General features: G+C 45.9%; 1 protein-coding gene across 1 annotated transcript; it reads right to left on the bottom strand.

Annotated features, from left to right (window-relative positions):
- Nucleotides 1–8,164: 8,164 nt before the first annotated feature.
- Nucleotides 8,165–17,497, bottom strand: PHAX (phosphorylated adaptor for RNA export; the record flags this gene model as incomplete). The annotated part of the gene is made up of 5 exons (XM_082013051.1): nucleotides 8,165–8,434; nucleotides 10,098–10,181; nucleotides 12,060–12,180; nucleotides 14,932–15,551; nucleotides 17,393–17,497. 5 exons carry the CDS (start codon nucleotides 17,495–17,497, stop codon nucleotides 8,165–8,167), a joined length of 1,200 nt encoding a protein of 399 aa, XP_081869177.1.
- Between the last annotated feature and the right edge of the window lie 220 nt (nucleotides 17,498–17,717).

Below are 17,717 nucleotides of genomic sequence, written 5' to 3'. Positions count from 1 at the left end.
AAGCTCCATTAGAGCTGAAGCCGGCCAGTGCTCTTTCAGGTACCAAGAAGGGGCTTTTTTAAGTACGTTAATAGCAAGAGGAGGTCTAAAGAAAACATTGGACCAATGTTTGTTGAAGACGGTCCTCCAACTAACAGGGATGAAGAAAAAGCGGAGGCATTGAATGCGGTTTTTGCTTCAGTCTTTAATAATACTGACAGGCCCGGGGCTGCCCTGGCCCCTGAGTCGGCGCACCACGAGTGTGCCAAACAGTGACTTTCCATTTGTGGACACTGGAATGCTAAGGGACCAGCTGTACCAGCTGAATGTTCACAAGTCCATGGGGCCTAATGGGATTCATCCCAGCGTACTGAAGGAGCTACGGGATGTTATGGCGGGACCCCTCTCGATCATCTCCCAAAGGTCTTGGGAGTCTGGGGAGGTCCCCACTGATTGGAAGCTGGCCAATCTTATTCCAATCTACAAAAAGACGTGAGGGAAGACCCCGGGAACCACAGACCTCTTAGTCTAACCTCAGGTCCTGGAGAAATTGTGAAGAAGATGGTAGTGCGTACTATGGAAAGGCATTGAAAGAACGAGGCAATCACCAGGCACAGTTAACACGAGTTCACAGAGGGAAAATCCTGTTTCTCCTTCTATGATGAAGTCACCCGCCTCGTGGATGAAGGCAAGGTGGTGGATGGAGTTTTCCTGGATTGTCGTAAGGCTTTTGGTACTGTCCCTCACAGCACCCTTCTGGACCACCCGCTGAGAGGAGCGGGTTCGCGGTGCACTGGGTGAAGAACTGGCTGATCAGCAGGGCTTCAGGGCTTGCAGTGGAAGGGGCTGCATCTGGCTGGTCCCTTCCAACTGGAGCAGTCCATCCCATTCCTTTCCGTTCCCTTCCACTCCACTCCAAGCAGCGGCTGCTCAGGCTTGCTGTAACAGGACATGCCCTGGCCAGCTGCGAGTGCGGCTTTCGCTGGCTGTAGCTGCCACAGCTCTTTCTCTGTGGACCAGGGGGCCGTGGCGCATTCGTCACCCTTACGAAAGTGTTGGCAGGGTGCCACGTCAGGGTGATGCAGAGAGCAGCACCAAGTCGTGACGCCGCGCAGGAGCAGGATTTGGGTGCTGCTGCAGCCAGGCTGCCCCCGGCAGTGCAGGCTGGTGGGAGAGCAGAGCCCCGGGACGTGGGGGCAGAGGGTTGTGCTGAGGAGGACGCCAGGCCTGGGGTGCTGCACGGTGGGGCACGGGCTGGCCCTGGAAGACCCCCCGGCTGGAAACATCTGGCCCGGGACCAGCTGCAGAGATGCAGGCCTGGAGCTGGGCGGCACATGCCTTTTCGGGGAACAACAACATGGTACCTGGCACGTGTAGAAGGACCCCTCACCATTAACATCCCACGCCTCCCGGCCAGGGCAGGCATCGCCGCACCCCCTCTCCCGCCACACTGAGCCCGTCGGGCCCGGCGGACACGTGAAGAGAAGGGGGAGAAAGCACGCGTGGCGACAGCAACGCCAATGGCATTGTTAGTAACGCCGAGACCCTTTCTGTAGTTTTTATGCATTTATTGTCTTTGGTAGATCCAGGGCACCGAGAGCCTTCGGCTTGACTTGAGGACCGGCACGTGCCCCAGCTGCTGGCGTGGCCCTGGTTTCTGCAGCTCCTGGGGCCTGCTTCTAGTTGTGCCGGCGGGGTGGCCTCTTGGCGGGCTGGGAAGCGTCCTGGGAGCTGCGGGCCCTCCTCTTCGGGGCTCGCCGTGGCACCCCAGCGCAGCGGTCCCTGCTCCGGCTGGCAGTGGAGGGACCTGCCACAGCCTCCCCCGGGTTGTCCTGCGGCTCCTCCTGCTCCCCGTGGGTGGGAACGGGGGTGTCTGGGGGGCTGCTGGAACCCCCGCGAAGAGCAGCGGCTGAGGTGCTGGGGCGCTCCTCTTCGCTGGCCACAGGAGGGCTGCCGGTAGGGCCTGGGCCAGGGGCAGGAGAACCCCTTCCAGAGGCAGCAGGATGGGGGGCAGCCACGGGGCTGCCCTGCCGCTCCTCGGCAGCATGGCCGTCTTCCAGGCCCAGCAGACGGTGGGCGTCCCCGCTGCACTGTTGCACGGCGACATCGATAAGGCGCTGTACAAACGTCAACGTGCGGTCCTGGAGGCGGAACCGCAGCAGCCAGACCAGGAGCAATTCATCGAGCCCAAACTGGCCCAGGCAGGACATGACAAGGTCCTCCACTAAGGCTGCCCGTGAGTGCCGGTTCCTAAAGATCCGCCCCAGCTCCTGACGCACCCAGGGCCGAAGGAGCTGGAGGAGAGATGGGTGTGCCCGGAAGAGGGATGCCCAGGTGTTGGGCTGGAGGCCGCCCAGAGGAGCCCAGGGCAGCTGCTGCTCCACGGGCTGTGCTTGTGTTGCCGCAGAGCTGTGGGCAGCTGGATGGTCAGGAGCTCCTCCTGCCTGGTGGCCGACTACCGATGGCACCGCAGACGGTCTCACCACGTGTTCCTCAAAGTCGTCGTCCGCCCGCACCGAGTGCACGATGGACAGGATCCTCCTCTTGCAGAGGGGGCACTCGGGCTTGCTCTCAGCCCACCGCAGGATGCAGGCGTAGCAGAATTGGTGGAGGCATGGCATCACGTAGGCCGCGTTGACCAGGCTGTCCAGGCAGATGGGGCAGCGGTTCTCCACCTCCGTGGCCATGCTCTCCACCCGCTGCGGTGGGCTGGGGGGAGCTGGGGATGTTGAGACGCTCCCTCTCACCGGCGCTGCAGCAGCGGCTGTCACGCTAGAAAGGGAAGAGAGGCCACGGTCATCGGCTGGCCCGGGGAGGGGTGGAAGAAACGCCCACGTTCCTCAAGAAGGAAGGCCTCCCAGTTCCCCAGGGTGAGGTTTCCCCTCACAGCTCACCTCTGCTGCCGCGAGCGTGCCGCCTCAGTGCCCAGGCTGCCTGAACCTGGCATGGCCGGGGAAAATCTTCCGAGGGCTCTGGGGTCGGGCATGCAGAGCTGCAATGAACAGCTCCCCGAGCACGACACCAGCACCAAAGGCCTCGCTCAACACTCCACACCTCGCAAAGTTGCTCAGCTGGAGTTTGGGCACAAGCTGGCTGGGTGAGGGTCGGTGCCCGAATTTAAGCAGTGAGGGACGCCAGGTCACAATGCGTTGCTCGGGAATGGCATAATCCATCACTAGGTGACATCACAGTCCATCCCTCCGTGACATCGGGACCCATCGCTCAGGGATGTCTCCATCCATCGCTCGGCAACATCACAACCTCATCCTCACCCATGACGCTCGCCGCGGCAGCACTGTGGCCGCCCCACACGCCTCTGGGGTTACCGTAGCGCCACTGCCCACTCCATCCCCATCTCTTGTCCTATGCTCAGCATCGCTGTTTCACAGCAGTCCCCCAGGCCTCAGCCCATGTCTGCCCACGGCCCCATGGTCAGGTCGCTCTGGCCAGGGCAGGCGTCTCCAGGCACATATGGTGAGAGGGCTCACTCGCTAACACCTCGTGCCTCCCTGGGAGGCTGCAGGACAAAGTGCCACAGCCTCTCCCCACACCCCAGCCCTGCTGGCCAGCCCTCTGCACTCCCCCGCTTCCTCCCATGGCGGGTCACCGGCAGCACTTGGCTCATTCGCTCGCCTCTTTTCCTGTCTTTCTGCCCTCGCCAGAGGGCACAAGGATGACCCCCTCTGCTAAGCACACACCAGGCCTCATGTGGGAGCTACCCCCTCTTTGGGATGCTGGACTGGAGGGAGGCTGACAAAGCAGAGGGGCTCAGTGCAGGCAAGGAGGCTCTGTGGGGCAGGGGCTGCTTCCGAGCACAGAAGGTGTCGGGGCACCTCACAGCACTGTGGCGGAGGGAATCCCCCATACCTAGGGGAAAGGCATTGGCGGTGTGATAAATGATTTAGTCCCAAACAGGATTCCAATTTAAGTTTACAATTTATTAAACGAACAGAGGCAAGCAAACAGCGCTGGGTGCGTCACAGTGGGATGGGGACTGGCTCTTCCCAGCACTGCCTGGTGGGAGGGCAAGAGACCGAGGCATCTCCTGAAACTAGGGAGGTTCGGGCTGGAGAGAAGGCATCACAACAAACACCCTTGTGCGGATCATGAAGCACTGGAGTGGGTTGCCCAGAGAGGTTCTGGGATCCCTGAGCCTGGAGGCCAGCCTTCAAGACCTGGCTGGCCACAGCCCAGGGCATTCAGTTCTGTATTCATTGCTGACCCTGCCCTGAGACAGTGGTTGAACAAGAGACCTCCTCAGGCCCCTTCTAGTACGAGCAGTTCTGTGGTTCGGTGATTGGTATGACCAAGTGTGAAAGGGAACATCTGAGCCTGGAAGCCTCGGGAGTGGCAGGAAAAGGGCTGTGAGAATGGCAGGTGGTGATGGCACTCACCCTAGCACTTCATCAAGATCACATGTATGTGCAGCTGCTTAGGACACCCAGGCAGGGAGAATGCACGAGATGGGAAGGGGCCACCAAATGTCGTGTCTCACCTCAGGTAGTTCTGTCCAGACTCAGTGGAAATACACGTTTAGCTGCTTGCGCATAAGTGGATATGACAGCACGCATGTGAGTGACTGAAATCACTTTTATTGATTGGTGGCCAATTCTCCTCCAGGACAAGGAAGCAGGACAGAAGTGGCAGTTCTTTAAGGATGCTTTCCATAGCACAAGAGCTCTTGATTCCCAGGTGTAAGAATTCAGGAAAGAAAGGCAAGAGACAAACATGGCCAAATTGAGTCCTGCTGGTCAAACTAAAGGGCAAGCATTATATGTACAGGCAGTGGAAACAGGGACAGTAGTTCTGGGAAGCATAGAGGAACGCTGCCCCTTGTTTAGGGATGAGGTCAGGCAGGCCAAAGTGCAACTGGAGCTGAACTTGGCAAGGGATGCAAAGAATAATGATGAGAAGCATTTCTTTGTCAGCCAGAAGAGGAAGGTCAAAGAAAGTGTACCCCCCTTGATGAGCAAGACTGGCAGAGTGTTAACAACAGACGAGAAGGCTGAAGTGCTCAGCGACTTCTTTGCCTCAGTCTTGAGTCTTGAGTGGATCAACCACAACCCAGTGGCTGGAGGAGCAAAGTCCCTCCCACTGTAAGAGAAGATCAGTTTTGTGACCACCTGAGAAACCTGAATATATACAAGTCTACGCGGCCTGACAAGATGCATCCCAGAGTTCTGAGGGAACTGGTTGATGTAGTTGCCAAGCCACTCTCCATGGTATTTGAAAAACCTTGGCAGTCAGGTGAAGTCCCTGGAGACTGGAAAAAGGAAAACATTGCACCCATGTTTTAAAAAGGTAGCAAGGACAACTCTGGGAACTACCAACCCATCAGCCTCACCTCTGTGCCTGGGAAGATCATGGAACAGATCCTCCTAGAAGCTCTGCTAAGGCACATGGAGAACAGGGAGGGGATTCAAGACAGTCAGCAATGGCTTCACCAAGGGCAAGTCCTGCCTGACCAACCTAGGGGCCTTCTGTGATGGAGTGACCATATCACAAGGTACAAGGGAAGAGCTACGAATGTCGTCTGCCTGGCCTTCTGTAAGGCCTTTGACACAGTCCCCCACGACATCCTTCTCTCTAAATTGGAGAGGTATGGATTTCAAGGGTGGATTGTTCAGTGGATGAGGAACTGGATGGATGGTCACATCCAGAGGGTAGTAGTCAATGGCTCAATGTCCAGATGGAGATTGGTGATGAGTGGTGTCCCTCTGGGGTCTGTACTGGGACCAGTACTCTTTGATAACTTCATCAATGACAGACAGTGGGATCGAGTGCACCCTTAGCAAGTTTGCAGATGACAACTAGCTGAACGGTGCAGTTGACATGCCTGAGGGATGAGATACCATCCAGAGGGACCTAAACAAGCCCATGTGGGCCACCAAGGCCCTGAATGGGCCCAGGTAACCTCATGAGGTTCAAGAAGGCCAAGTACAGGCTGGGGGATGAAGGGATTGAGAGCAGCCCTGCTGAGGACTTGGGGGTACTGGTGGGTGAAAAGCTGGACATGAGCCAGCAATGTGCGCTCACAGCCCAGGCGGCCAACTGCATCCTGGGCTGCATCCAAAGAAGCATGGACAGCAGGTCAATGGAGGTGATTCTACTCCGCTCTGGTGAGACCCCACCTGGAGTCCTAAATCCAGCTCTGGAGCCCTCAGCACAGGAAAGACACAGACCTGTTGGAGCGGATCCAGAGGGGGGCTACAAAAATGATCAGAGGGGTGGAAGACCTCTCCTCTGAGGACCAGCTGAGAGCTGGGGTTGTTCAGCCTGGAGAAGAGAAGGCTCTGGGGAGACCTTATTGCACCCTTTCATTTCTTAAAGGGGGCTTATAGGAAAGCCAGGGACAGTCTTTTTAGCAGCGCCTGTAGCGACAGGACAAGGGGTAATGGTTTTAAACTAAAAAAGGGTAAATTTCAACTAGATACAAGGAAGAAATTCTTCACTCTGGGGGTGGTGAAACACTGGGAGAGGTTGCCCAGAGAGGTGGTAGATGCCCCATCCCTGGAAACATTCCAGGTCAGGTTGGAAGGGGCTCTGACCAACCTGATCTAGTTGCAGATGTCCCTGCTCACTGCAGGGGCGTTGGACTAGATGACCTTTAAATGTCCCTTCCAACACAAACTATTCTGTGATTCTAATTATACAGTACAAAATTCTGTTTACCTTACATGAGTTATAAGTTTAGCACTCTATCACAGGCTTATACAGGTTATTGAACAAATCAAACCCTTTTGTTGTTTCAGCAGGAGCAATTAACACCAGCAAAGGCATGCTTCACCTCTCATGAGTAACCTCTTAACAACAGGGAACTCTGCCCCACAAACAGAAAAATGCAAAGAAGTCTATATACTTTTCTAAATTTAATTAGAATCTAATGGAATGTGCTAAATGTTTAAGAAGTCTTTCTTCAAATATTGTTGTCCTTCAAACACCAGCTCTTGACAGTAACAAATCGTTCAATATTATAACTCTGTTATATGTTTTAGTGATATGCTTTGCTTCTGAAATCCAAGGAATGCAGGTGAACAAAATTTATGTGCAGAAGTTTGTTTATGGGTTTGGAAATTAATTCATTCATTAATATTTCAGAATTATTTTATACTGGGAAATAGTGCCTAGTCACAGAAAACAAAACTTATTAGTGACAAAGTATTTAGACATCATACATAGTGTTGCACAAGTTCTTCAGTTATATTAAAAAAACATTCAAGATGAAAGCTGTCTTGAACTGAACTCAAACTACACAACAGTCTTCTGCATCAAGTAAAAAAAAAATTGTCTTTTGCATACTATTGTTTTCTTAAGAGTCATCACAGAAAAACTTCAGAGCTTCTGCAAGCCGCACATTACTTTATCCTACCACAGGCATGAAAAGAAGTACGGAAAAAAAAATTGCCAGGTAAAGGGTTTATACCTGCATGTAGTCTACAGACCCTTGAGGGGAACACAGATTAGTAAAATCTCACTACTCAGAATGCATTCAGTTATATTTGTTTTCAAACAAAAAGATCTGTATAAATTGTAGGCATGTCTAATCACAGAAAAAGTCTAGATAGAACAGGTAGGAAGCTCAAGCCACTATTATAATATGAAGGATTAAACTGCTGCAGAAATTTAAAACATACATTGCTCAACAGTGCTTATTTACAAGGTTGTTATTCAAAGATCACTGACGATTAAAATTAAGTTTATTTCACAAACCAATCAGTTTTTACAGGTCTTAATCCTATAAACACTGCTATTCTTGTCAACACACTGCCTTATTAAGAACACACAAGCTCTTATATCACGACTAACTTTATACCTTTTTTTCTGTTCAACTGTAATGAGGACCATTCCTCACTTGATGACTTTGTTAGCTTCAGTAAATCAAATATGATCTATTAGGCTTAATTCCTAAACCTAATATGTGTCTAAAAAAACCTCATAAGAAACAAACAGTGATGCAGAGCTGTTATCTAGAAAAATCTTAACAATTTTTGAGGACTCAGCAAACAAGTAATAGGACAATTAACTTCTTTCATGCTGTTAAATTTCACTAAGAATTATTTCATGTTCTTCAGCATCAAATATTTACCATGTTTCTGCAGCTTATGAAAACAAGAAGCCATGGGAGTATAAGAAAGGCTCATTTAATGTCTTATAGAGAATTTGTTATCATCAAGAACATGAGTAACTAGAAGATCTCCAAATCATGAGCATTATCAATTTCAATAATATCTTCAGGTTCCATCTTCGCTTCATGATGTCCCTCCTGTAGATCATCCAGGGAAGCCAGAGCCTCATTTGTATCACTAGCGAAAGTCTCACGAGATGCATCATCATATTCTTGCAGGTTAAGCCCTTTAATGGCTTTTTTCATCTTCTTTCCTAGAACTTGTATTCTCCTCTTCCTAGCAGCTTTTTTGTTTTCATACTCCTTTTGGTTTTCCAGATAGAATATTTCCTTGAAAGAAAACAAAAAAAGCATCTGTTATATTCATTTTACTAGCATTTCCTAAAGAAAACATAGTGAAGTAAAAAAAAAATGTTATTATAAATACTGTTTGGTAATATTTAACTACAATACACATTATTGATAGTAGTAGTATGAGGATAGACTGCACTTAAGGAAAATGCCCCATAAATAATTTTATTACATAATTTCTCAGGAATTTCAAAGTGTTTGTAAATAGGTATCACTAAGTTTTCATTTCAAGTTTGTGGAGGATACAAAACTGGGAGGAATGCGTGGTAGACTAGAGGGTCATGCCACCATAAGAGGGAGCTGTAGTGAAAATAAAACCAAAGATTCTGTGACAACTTCAGAAAACTTTCCTCCACAATTGAACTTTGAGTCCAGGTCTCCTGATCTTTACTGTCAAACATTTGTGAACAGCATTAAAATCTATACGCTCTACTGCAAGATACGACTGCTACAAGTTTCCTCCATATTTCAAGGGGAGGAATATCAGGTAGCTGATATCAGCTCACTGCTGCTACATGCCTTTCTTTCCCTGCTTATTTTTTAAAAAACATAAATTGTATACAGAAAACATGAATGCTTTTTTTCTCCCCAAAAGCTGAAAGTACTAAGGATATGCAAATCTGTAAGAGTTGTATACATGACGACCACCATGACAGAATACTCTACTCACAGGTTTGTATGACAAATGATGTCTCATATCACCAATTAAGTTCACTGAGTGAAAACTGCTGCATCATTACACACTTGCCAGTATCAGCAAGAGAAGAGTAAGACACACAACTACAGAGGCATGGAAGAGGGGTAGCAGAAGAATTTATTTTTTTTAACAGGGTAAAGTGATCAAGCTTGCAACTTTTTGTGACCACGGTAAGCTATGAAAGGTTTTGTTTGTTTGTTTTAAAAAACATAAACCCAACAATCACAGCTTATGTTGATTTGTTTCTCAATTGCCAGTACAAGATGCTAGGATGGCTCACAGAGTGAGCTGTAGCCACCTACAAGCAAAATAAAGTCTTTCTTTAACAAAAATTTTATTAAGGTGGCAAATACCATGAAAAAACAAAGTTGTTTTAATTGAATTAAGAAAAAAACATCTCATTCTATTTTGTACCCTAAAAGGAAAGGCAGTAATAATTACAAGCTGACAAAACTAATTTGGTGAGCACCACAGATGAGGCCAGTGAGCAATTTAGACTAGGTTCAGACCAGTATCTGACTTAATGGGAAATACTGCCTGGTGCTACAGCTGGAGCTGTATAGGAAAAAAAATATTCCATTAAGAGATCACCATTCAGTCCATGCACAATGATGCAGCGCCGCAAAGGCAGAAATGCAACTGCAGGTAACATTGCTGTAAGGTATATGCAAATTAATGAAAATCCAGTGTTTATATCTTCCAACTCTACAGTCTCACCATCCTCAACAGGTTTTTGTGACTGTATTCTCTCTGCCTAGTGTGAATGGCCATTCATCAATTTTTTGGTTTTCCTTTCCTCATATTTTGAATGTGAAAAGCTGGTTTCTTTGGAATATAGAGTTAAACTTGATAGAAGGTATGAGAAAAATTCAGTTATAACATTTCTAGTGGAAAAAAACCCCAAAATTTACTTTGGACAATCATTTGCACTCTTGACAATTTTACCTTGATTTGTTCTTCTTTGATGCTAGGTGTGTTCTTCAGCAGGTTTAAATAAACGCCCCCTGGTGTCCTTCTCCGAGTGCCATTCTTAACAGGGAAAGGGTAAATTAGTAATAGCAAGCTTAATACATAAGTGTTGATATAAAAATAGCATCTAAGACAATGCTTTGTATTGAGACAGAATAAAAAAAATTCTTCTGTGTTAGGCATTACATAAAAACAACCCTCCATGTTTTGTTCGTTATTGAGCTAGTCATAAGAAGGTCAACAACCAGCTTGCTACATTTGGACAGGTAAACTATGTGGTTGCAAAAAATTCATTTTAGAACATAATACCAAACTGTTCAACTACATACTGAATCTGATTTTGGTAGTGAAGAAACAAGACGTGAATAGTATTCTAACTACTGTCACAACTATCTACAATAATATATATACTAGGTTAAATATTCAGAACATTCCTAACACATAATCCCAGTAAAATGTCAAAAATTAATTTCATAGAATTACGTAGATTTCTTTTTTTTTTTCCTTTTTTGAATTGTGCTCAGCAATTCTACAACTTATCTGCATATCTCCAAGATTTTGCATTTCTGCCTAAGGCATATGAAGCACAACATGTACTTTAAAATTTCTCCGCAGAACATATTAGTTCCATGCTTCAACAGTTTTCACTGTAACAGCAGTGGTGCAATGTGCCATACTGAAGCATGAATGGACTCAGCTTTGAAACTTCTGTAAATTATAAGCACTAATCATCATACTATTATTCAATCACCATTCATAGTATATAAAGTTGAGCTGCTACTCCAGTGCTCTGACACTGTATTAAACACGATACTTTTCTGCTAAATAACAAAGTAAACTACAACCCAAAAGTTCTAAGAACAGAGAAGGTCAATTTTTAAGTATGTTCTTGAAACAGACACCACGTATTTTTGTCATCCTAACAGCACAAAATCTCAACCAAGAAAAACAGTATGATCTGCCTTTCAAACAGCATACTCTGATCTGCACCCAAAGGAATCTGTGCCACAAGGAGTTGCATCCTTTCATCTCACTGGTAAACACTTATTAATAAGTACCACAATCTGTCAAGACAATAGACTGCTTCTAAGACAAGTAGCTTGCTGGAAAGTTGTTGCTTTGACAGGGGAGGTGGTGATGTTTTTTGCTTTGTTTCAGGGTTTGGTGTTTTTTCCTCCTCCTCTCTACTTCCAATGATGGAACTTAGAAGATGTAAATTATAAACAAATGCCTGAACATACTTACTAGTTCTCTCCCACTTTTTTTTCTTCTGAACTTTTGCACTGAGACTCATTATTTAATAAAACAAAGACATATGGAAAAATTGATAATCTAACCATTAAGTATAGGATTTTTACCATGATATGTAACAAAAATCAGTACTCAGTTTTGCTGTACTGATACACAAGACAATGGCTCCCTAATAAAGGTAACAGATTCCCTTTTGAAAGTTACTCTTCAAACGCTACATTAGAAATACTCACTAGTGAGTATGAGGGCCTCTGGTGGCATGCTGATTAACCCAGTAGATAGTTCAGTGCTGTCCCACCTGACTTACTGAAGCAACCTGCCAAAGGCTTCACCTGGATGCTAACATTACAAGCTTTCATACAGGTTTCAGAATCCTTCACTCTTAAGTCTGCCAGGTAAAGATCCCAAGGGGAGGCAGAGGAAGAGATACAAAGTTATCACTGCAAATCAGTTACTAATCTCAGTACAAGAAGCTGGGCAACTTCCAGGTTTCATTCATCTCATTGTATACTCAAATCCTGCTGGAAGTTTACATTAGTATTTATTAAGCACGTTTCATGGCAAGGGTAGGCCGTGAAACTTCAGGAGAACCTGTCCAACGTCAAAGCTGTGCAATAGTACTACATAAACATTTTGCAACTAAAAAGTTGTGTGTTCCCCCATCCCACAAAGTCACATTTTTCTTACCACTATGAACAGTCCACCATTTTGTTCCACTTCAGCTGTTTCCATAAGCAATTCAATAGCTTTTCTTTTCCCAATTATTTTAACTACTCGGGCAATTAAATCTTTCTTTGGTTCACAAAGCCTGAGGAGGGGGTGGAAAAAAAAAAAGCACATTTATTGTCAGTATAATTTCTCAAGTAAAATGGACCATGAAACTTCCATAATGAGTAATTCATTCTGTGGGATATAAAACTGTGCTAAAATTAAAGAGTCTATACATCTGAATGTGTTTCAATGGCTTCTGGAATCAAATTTCAAAATACTGAACTTCTGAGGGATATTTTTTTCTAAGCATGCATTTTAAAAATTTGTTTCAATGAAAATGCATTGAGTGATTATTTTACTTATACTAATGTGTGAAAGATTCTGTATAAATCTCTGAAATTACAGTGTAAGTATATTTAACAGTTAAAATTAGAGCACCTTTCTGCAGTTACATCAACAATTAACCAGAGACAACAGTAAGTGTAAAAGTTCCCCTGTGGCATGTGCCATTCAGACAAACCTACGTAATAAAAATAAATCAGTCTATTGACTAATCTATGATAACGTATAAAATGCAAACAAGAAAAAAAAATTGCAATATTACTGAGGTAAACTGTATTCTTTTATTAGCAACAATGTCCTCATACAGAAACTTCCATTGTCAGTCTGCATGGAGAGGCTTATATAGCATTAATTGACTGTACCAAAGTACATACTTGCATTGGAAAACATGGTAAGCCCACAATCAACACCACGTGTCCAGAGCAAGAGTTCATATGCTAAATTCTCCTTTTTTAATGACAAAGCTTCTCATTAAGCAGAACCACAAGCATTAGAGCTCCATAGTTTTACACTCAGGGGACCAACAGACCGCCATCATTACCAAAATTTCTTGAAGACCACTGTCTAGCCTAATTGCTTCAGGTAACACTATTGTGCTATAAAGTTGCACATGTTACAATGACTGCATAAAGGAAGGTGTCTGACCATAGATGTGAACAACTATTTACAACAAGGCTAGCTTCAACTGCTTCAACTGTATGATAGAAGTTACCTGAAATTATATGTTAAAACTCACATTTTAGTGACAACTGTCCTAATTATGAAAAGAATTACGCAACCTGCTTAATTTTACACTTTCTGTTTAATGTCACTGAGTTCAATCAATGATAAGGCACCAGAAGGTAAAAGCTTTCTTAGAATTCAATCTATAAATATTTAAACTATGCATTATTGGACAAGGTGGAAATGTATCTCAAAAATGCAGAGAACTATAAGATAACCAGGGTTCTTTAGAGAGCTGATTAAATAGACCTTCTGTTAGTAGCAGTGGCAGCTTAAACAGTCAAATACCCACCTCATGTTCACTCTGGCCCTGCACAATCCTCCTGTGTTCATGCTTTAACAAGCAGCTGTGCATTGCAGCAGGAATTGAACGCAGTAAAGGGCAAAAAAATGGCACAAGATGGACAGAAAAACTCCTTGATTTCAGTTGACTGTGTGGGCCAGCACAATAAGGAGTTATGAATCCAGGCAGAGATAGCACACCACAGACCAAACAATAGTGCTGTGATGTATATAACCACAATCCTCCTGAAGCAGTTCAGCATGACTACTACTATAAACAATTAGACAAGAGAGGCTTCTGCCCTATTTTGATGAAGCTCAAAGTAACAAAAAAAGTTTATTACAAGAAACATGCTCAAAAGTTTTCAGATTCATAATGGAGAAACTACTGAGAACTGGTAACAGCATTAGTAATTATCTGATTGCTTATTTCAGCACCTGGCAATACTAAGTATCACATGTAAGAAATCAACAATTATCAATAAACCCAGGTTTTATTTTAAAACATCAAGCTTTGACATTATGTCAATAAATCTTGTAACTCTTGTTCCCTATTTAACATCATTTTCTTCCCTTGCAGCACTGAGTATAGGATTGTGGCAGTTTAAGTGAGTCTAAGGAACAATGACTGCAGTCATGTGCCCTCCCTCACACAGTTCAGTGCTGCCAGTGCCAGCTCAAAGGAAATTGTGCAGCAAATTAGTTCAGGAAACAAATCTGTCTGCAAACTAAGTCTTTAAAAAAAGCAACAGGCTTTTGGACAGGTAAGTTTTCTGACTCAGCTCAGTGTACAATAACTAAATAGCAGGACTGTGAAAAGAATTAGATCACGGCAAGTGTGCCTAATGGCTGGAGCTTGGTAACCCCAACACTGGCTTCCATAAATTAGCACAGAACTGCAGCTCAGTTTCACAACACAGAAAGAGGCAAGGCTTGATTTCAGTGCTGGTGTCCAACCTTGGTGCAGCCCTTAGTTACAACAGCAGCAAAACATTTTCTTCAGACAAGCACGTTCCACATGAAGAATATGTGTGCTTCAGAAGCTGTGCTCACCAAAACACCACACAGCCAGAGTCATCCAGTTTCAAAGATTTATAACTTAGCCAGATTTTCATGGTGACCACATCATGGTTCATTGGTGTCCAACTCCAAACACACATCTTTACTCATGGGGTATTTCCTAGAAAAGCCACTACTAAATCTGTATCACGAGAAACAGTATTTTTCCTTACCATTGCTCTCAAATAACAAACTATTGTGGTGGATCCTTAAACAAATAAACAAACATTAGACCATATTGCTGGATGCTTCGACAAGATACCAGCCATAATGCTGCATTTTAATCCCAGGATTTTGGAAATACACACAAGGCACTCATGCTTTTTGCAATCTGGTATGACACCTTACATATTTAGCAGTGAGAAAGCTTCCACCCCCCCTCTTTTCCATCAACAGTTTACCAATACTTAAGGAAGTAAAGATATACTGTTACTAAACTCACCGATAAGCAATTTCATCTGCCACTTTTTCCTCTGAATCTTCTTCTGTTACCTCATACCTTCCTTTATATTTCATTTCTTGTCTTTCACCGAGTCTATCTTTTAGAGGCCGCTTCCGTTTGAGAACACCTTCACCATTTTCTTCTCCTGCTGGCAACGCTTTACTGTCATCATGCATGTATTCATCCAGCTCTTTATCTAAAGTCTCTGCCTCCTTTTGCTGAGCTTCCTTCATCAGCTTTTTAGCCAATAAATAATTGTAAGTCTCAGACTGCCTGCTCCTGTCAATACTACCATCCATGCCTAAAATCCCAAGTTCAGTAGCCACTGCATCCTGATTCTGCTCCTGGAGCACCACACCCCAAATGTTGTTAACCTTCTTGCCACCTAGTGCAGTTTGGTTTTGGTGGCTCTGGCTAAGCTGAAAAGGCTCAGATTTAGCAGGAGGAAAGCTAAAACACTTCTGTCGTTTTCGTTTCCATAAGCAGTTGTCATCATCGGATTCAGAAAAGCTTTCGTCACTTGACTCCACACTTTTGGTTGTCCGATAAGGAACACTTGGGGCACATGATGAAATGCTGCTCTGGAATGGTCTGCCTGAATCATTGCCATCATGTGATTTCTGAAATTAGTAAGTAAATGTTCATTAATTTAATTACTCTTGTAAATTAAAAGACCTATCAAGTCACACCAAAGATTCCATTAATTCTGCCTCAATGTGACTGCATTTGGACTACAGTTGACAGGAGCATCCTATGAAACGTCTATATTTTGAATTGAATGCTTGTATATGAAAGACAGCATGGCTGCTATAGAAAACACATATCAGGAGTCGCTAATCTACTTAACATAATCTTTGTTGAATTAAATTAAAATTACTGCAAGACTGGAAAAGCTATTAAAATTCCCAAATCAGGCAAAGACACAATATGCACAGCAGTTCTAAGAAAGACTAAAAAAAACAAACCATCACGGCAACTTACCAGAAAGTTTTTTTAACAGCATAGAAACTAATATTCTCTCCGGAGTCTGAAAGGGGTCAACACTAGTGAACTGCAACTATAACAGTCTTCTCAGAGACTCAAGTGAGAAGAAAAGAGCGACCAAAAGACCCAAAAACAAACCCACAAAACTTGGATGCTGCTCAGACTTTGAGAAGCTATGTTATGAAATACAAACCTTTAATTTAAAATGTATTCAACATGCAAAACACTAACAACTCCAAAAATTAAGAACTCCCATATCTGTTGGAGTTGGTCCAGAGGAGGGCCACAAAAATGATCAGAGGGATGGAACAGCTCTCCTCTGAGGACAGGCTGAGAGCTGGGGTTGTTAAGCCTGGAAAAGAGAAGGCTCTGGGGAGACCTTATTGCAGCCTTTCATTTCTTAAAGGGGGGCTTATAGGAAAGCCAGGGACAGTCTTTTTAGCAGCACCTGTAGCGATAGGACAAGGGGTAATGGTTTTAAACTAAAAAAGGGTAAATTTCAACTAGATACAAGGAAGAAATTCTTCACTCTGGGGGTGGTGAAACACTGGGAGAGGCTGCCCAGAGAGGTGGTAGATGCCCCATCCCTGGAAACATTCCAGGTCAGGCTGGCAGGGGCTCTGAGCAACCTGATCTAGTTGAAGATGTCCCTGCTCATTGCACGGGAGGGTTGAACCAGATGACTCTTAAAGGTCCCAAACAATTCAATTTCCAACCCAAATTATTCTATGATTCTGTAATAATTTACTTTGTGCTACACATCCCAAAACTATATTGAAAATAAATAAAAATAACTAACGAAAGCAAAAACCATTACACATACAGTGTCATACACTGATTTACCTCATTTTGAAATCTTTTTCTGCCCACACACCACCATAAATTCCTCATAAACTGCATAACACACTCTAACGTGAAAACAATATGTGACACTTGGAGATAAGTAACATCTCTTCAGCGATTCACCGATGCAAAAGGGTTGTAAAGCCAAGGGAAAGCAGTAATCGCCACTCATTGCTTTCAAGCGTTTTTACAACGGCTTGTTTCTATTGTTCCTAAGGCGTCCCTCCGTACCGGCGAGCATTTTGCTTTGCTCACCAAACCCGATGCCCAAGCAACAACAAACATCTGCCCCGCCCCGGGATAGCATACGGTTTTCCTCAAATAAACGGGCAGCGGAGCAACGAGCCGGTTCCCGGGCGCGGGGCAAGCAGTCGCTCCTGGGGAAGGGCCCCCTGACCCCGCCGCCCGGCCCGGTCCGCACCGCCCCCGCCGAGCACCACCCCAGCTCGGCCGACCCCGCTCCCCAGCGAGCGCGTCCAGCGCCGCCCGCCCTCTGGCCCGCAGCAGCGGCAGGGCCCTCGCGGCCCGCCCGCTACGTTTCCCCGGCTGGGCTTTCTGCGGCCCGCCACCAGGGGTGGCGCGTCTCCGGCTGGAGCCCGGGCCTCGCCGCCTGCCCGGGCCTCCCCTTCCTCACCTGCTGCGGGTCCCCGGGAGAGCCGGCGCCGGGCATGTCGGAGTCCGAGTCGGAGAGTTCGCCATCCTCCACGTCGCCCTCCATCCTCCGCGGCTCCAGTGCCATCCCGCCCCCACGACGCCGGACCGCTGTGACTCGTCCCAGGGAGCGGAGTGAGACGGGCGCAGCCGCAGCGCGCGGCGACCCCCTCCCACCAATAGGGAGAGCGGGAGGCTGTGACGCAGTGCGCAGTGCGTGTCGGGAACGTCGGCGAGCGGGCGGGAAGGGGAGTAACGTCATAGCGCTGCGCGCTGTCGTCATCTAGTCCGCGCCGCGGCGACCGGCG

The sequence above is a fragment of the Phaethon aethereus genome (assembly GCF_964289735.1).
Source record: "Phaethon aethereus genome assembly, chromosome: Z".
Classification (NCBI taxonomy): Eukaryota; Metazoa; Chordata; class Aves; order Phaethontiformes; family Phaethontidae; genus Phaethon; species Phaethon aethereus.
This window is presented reverse-complemented; position numbering and strand designations above follow the sequence as displayed.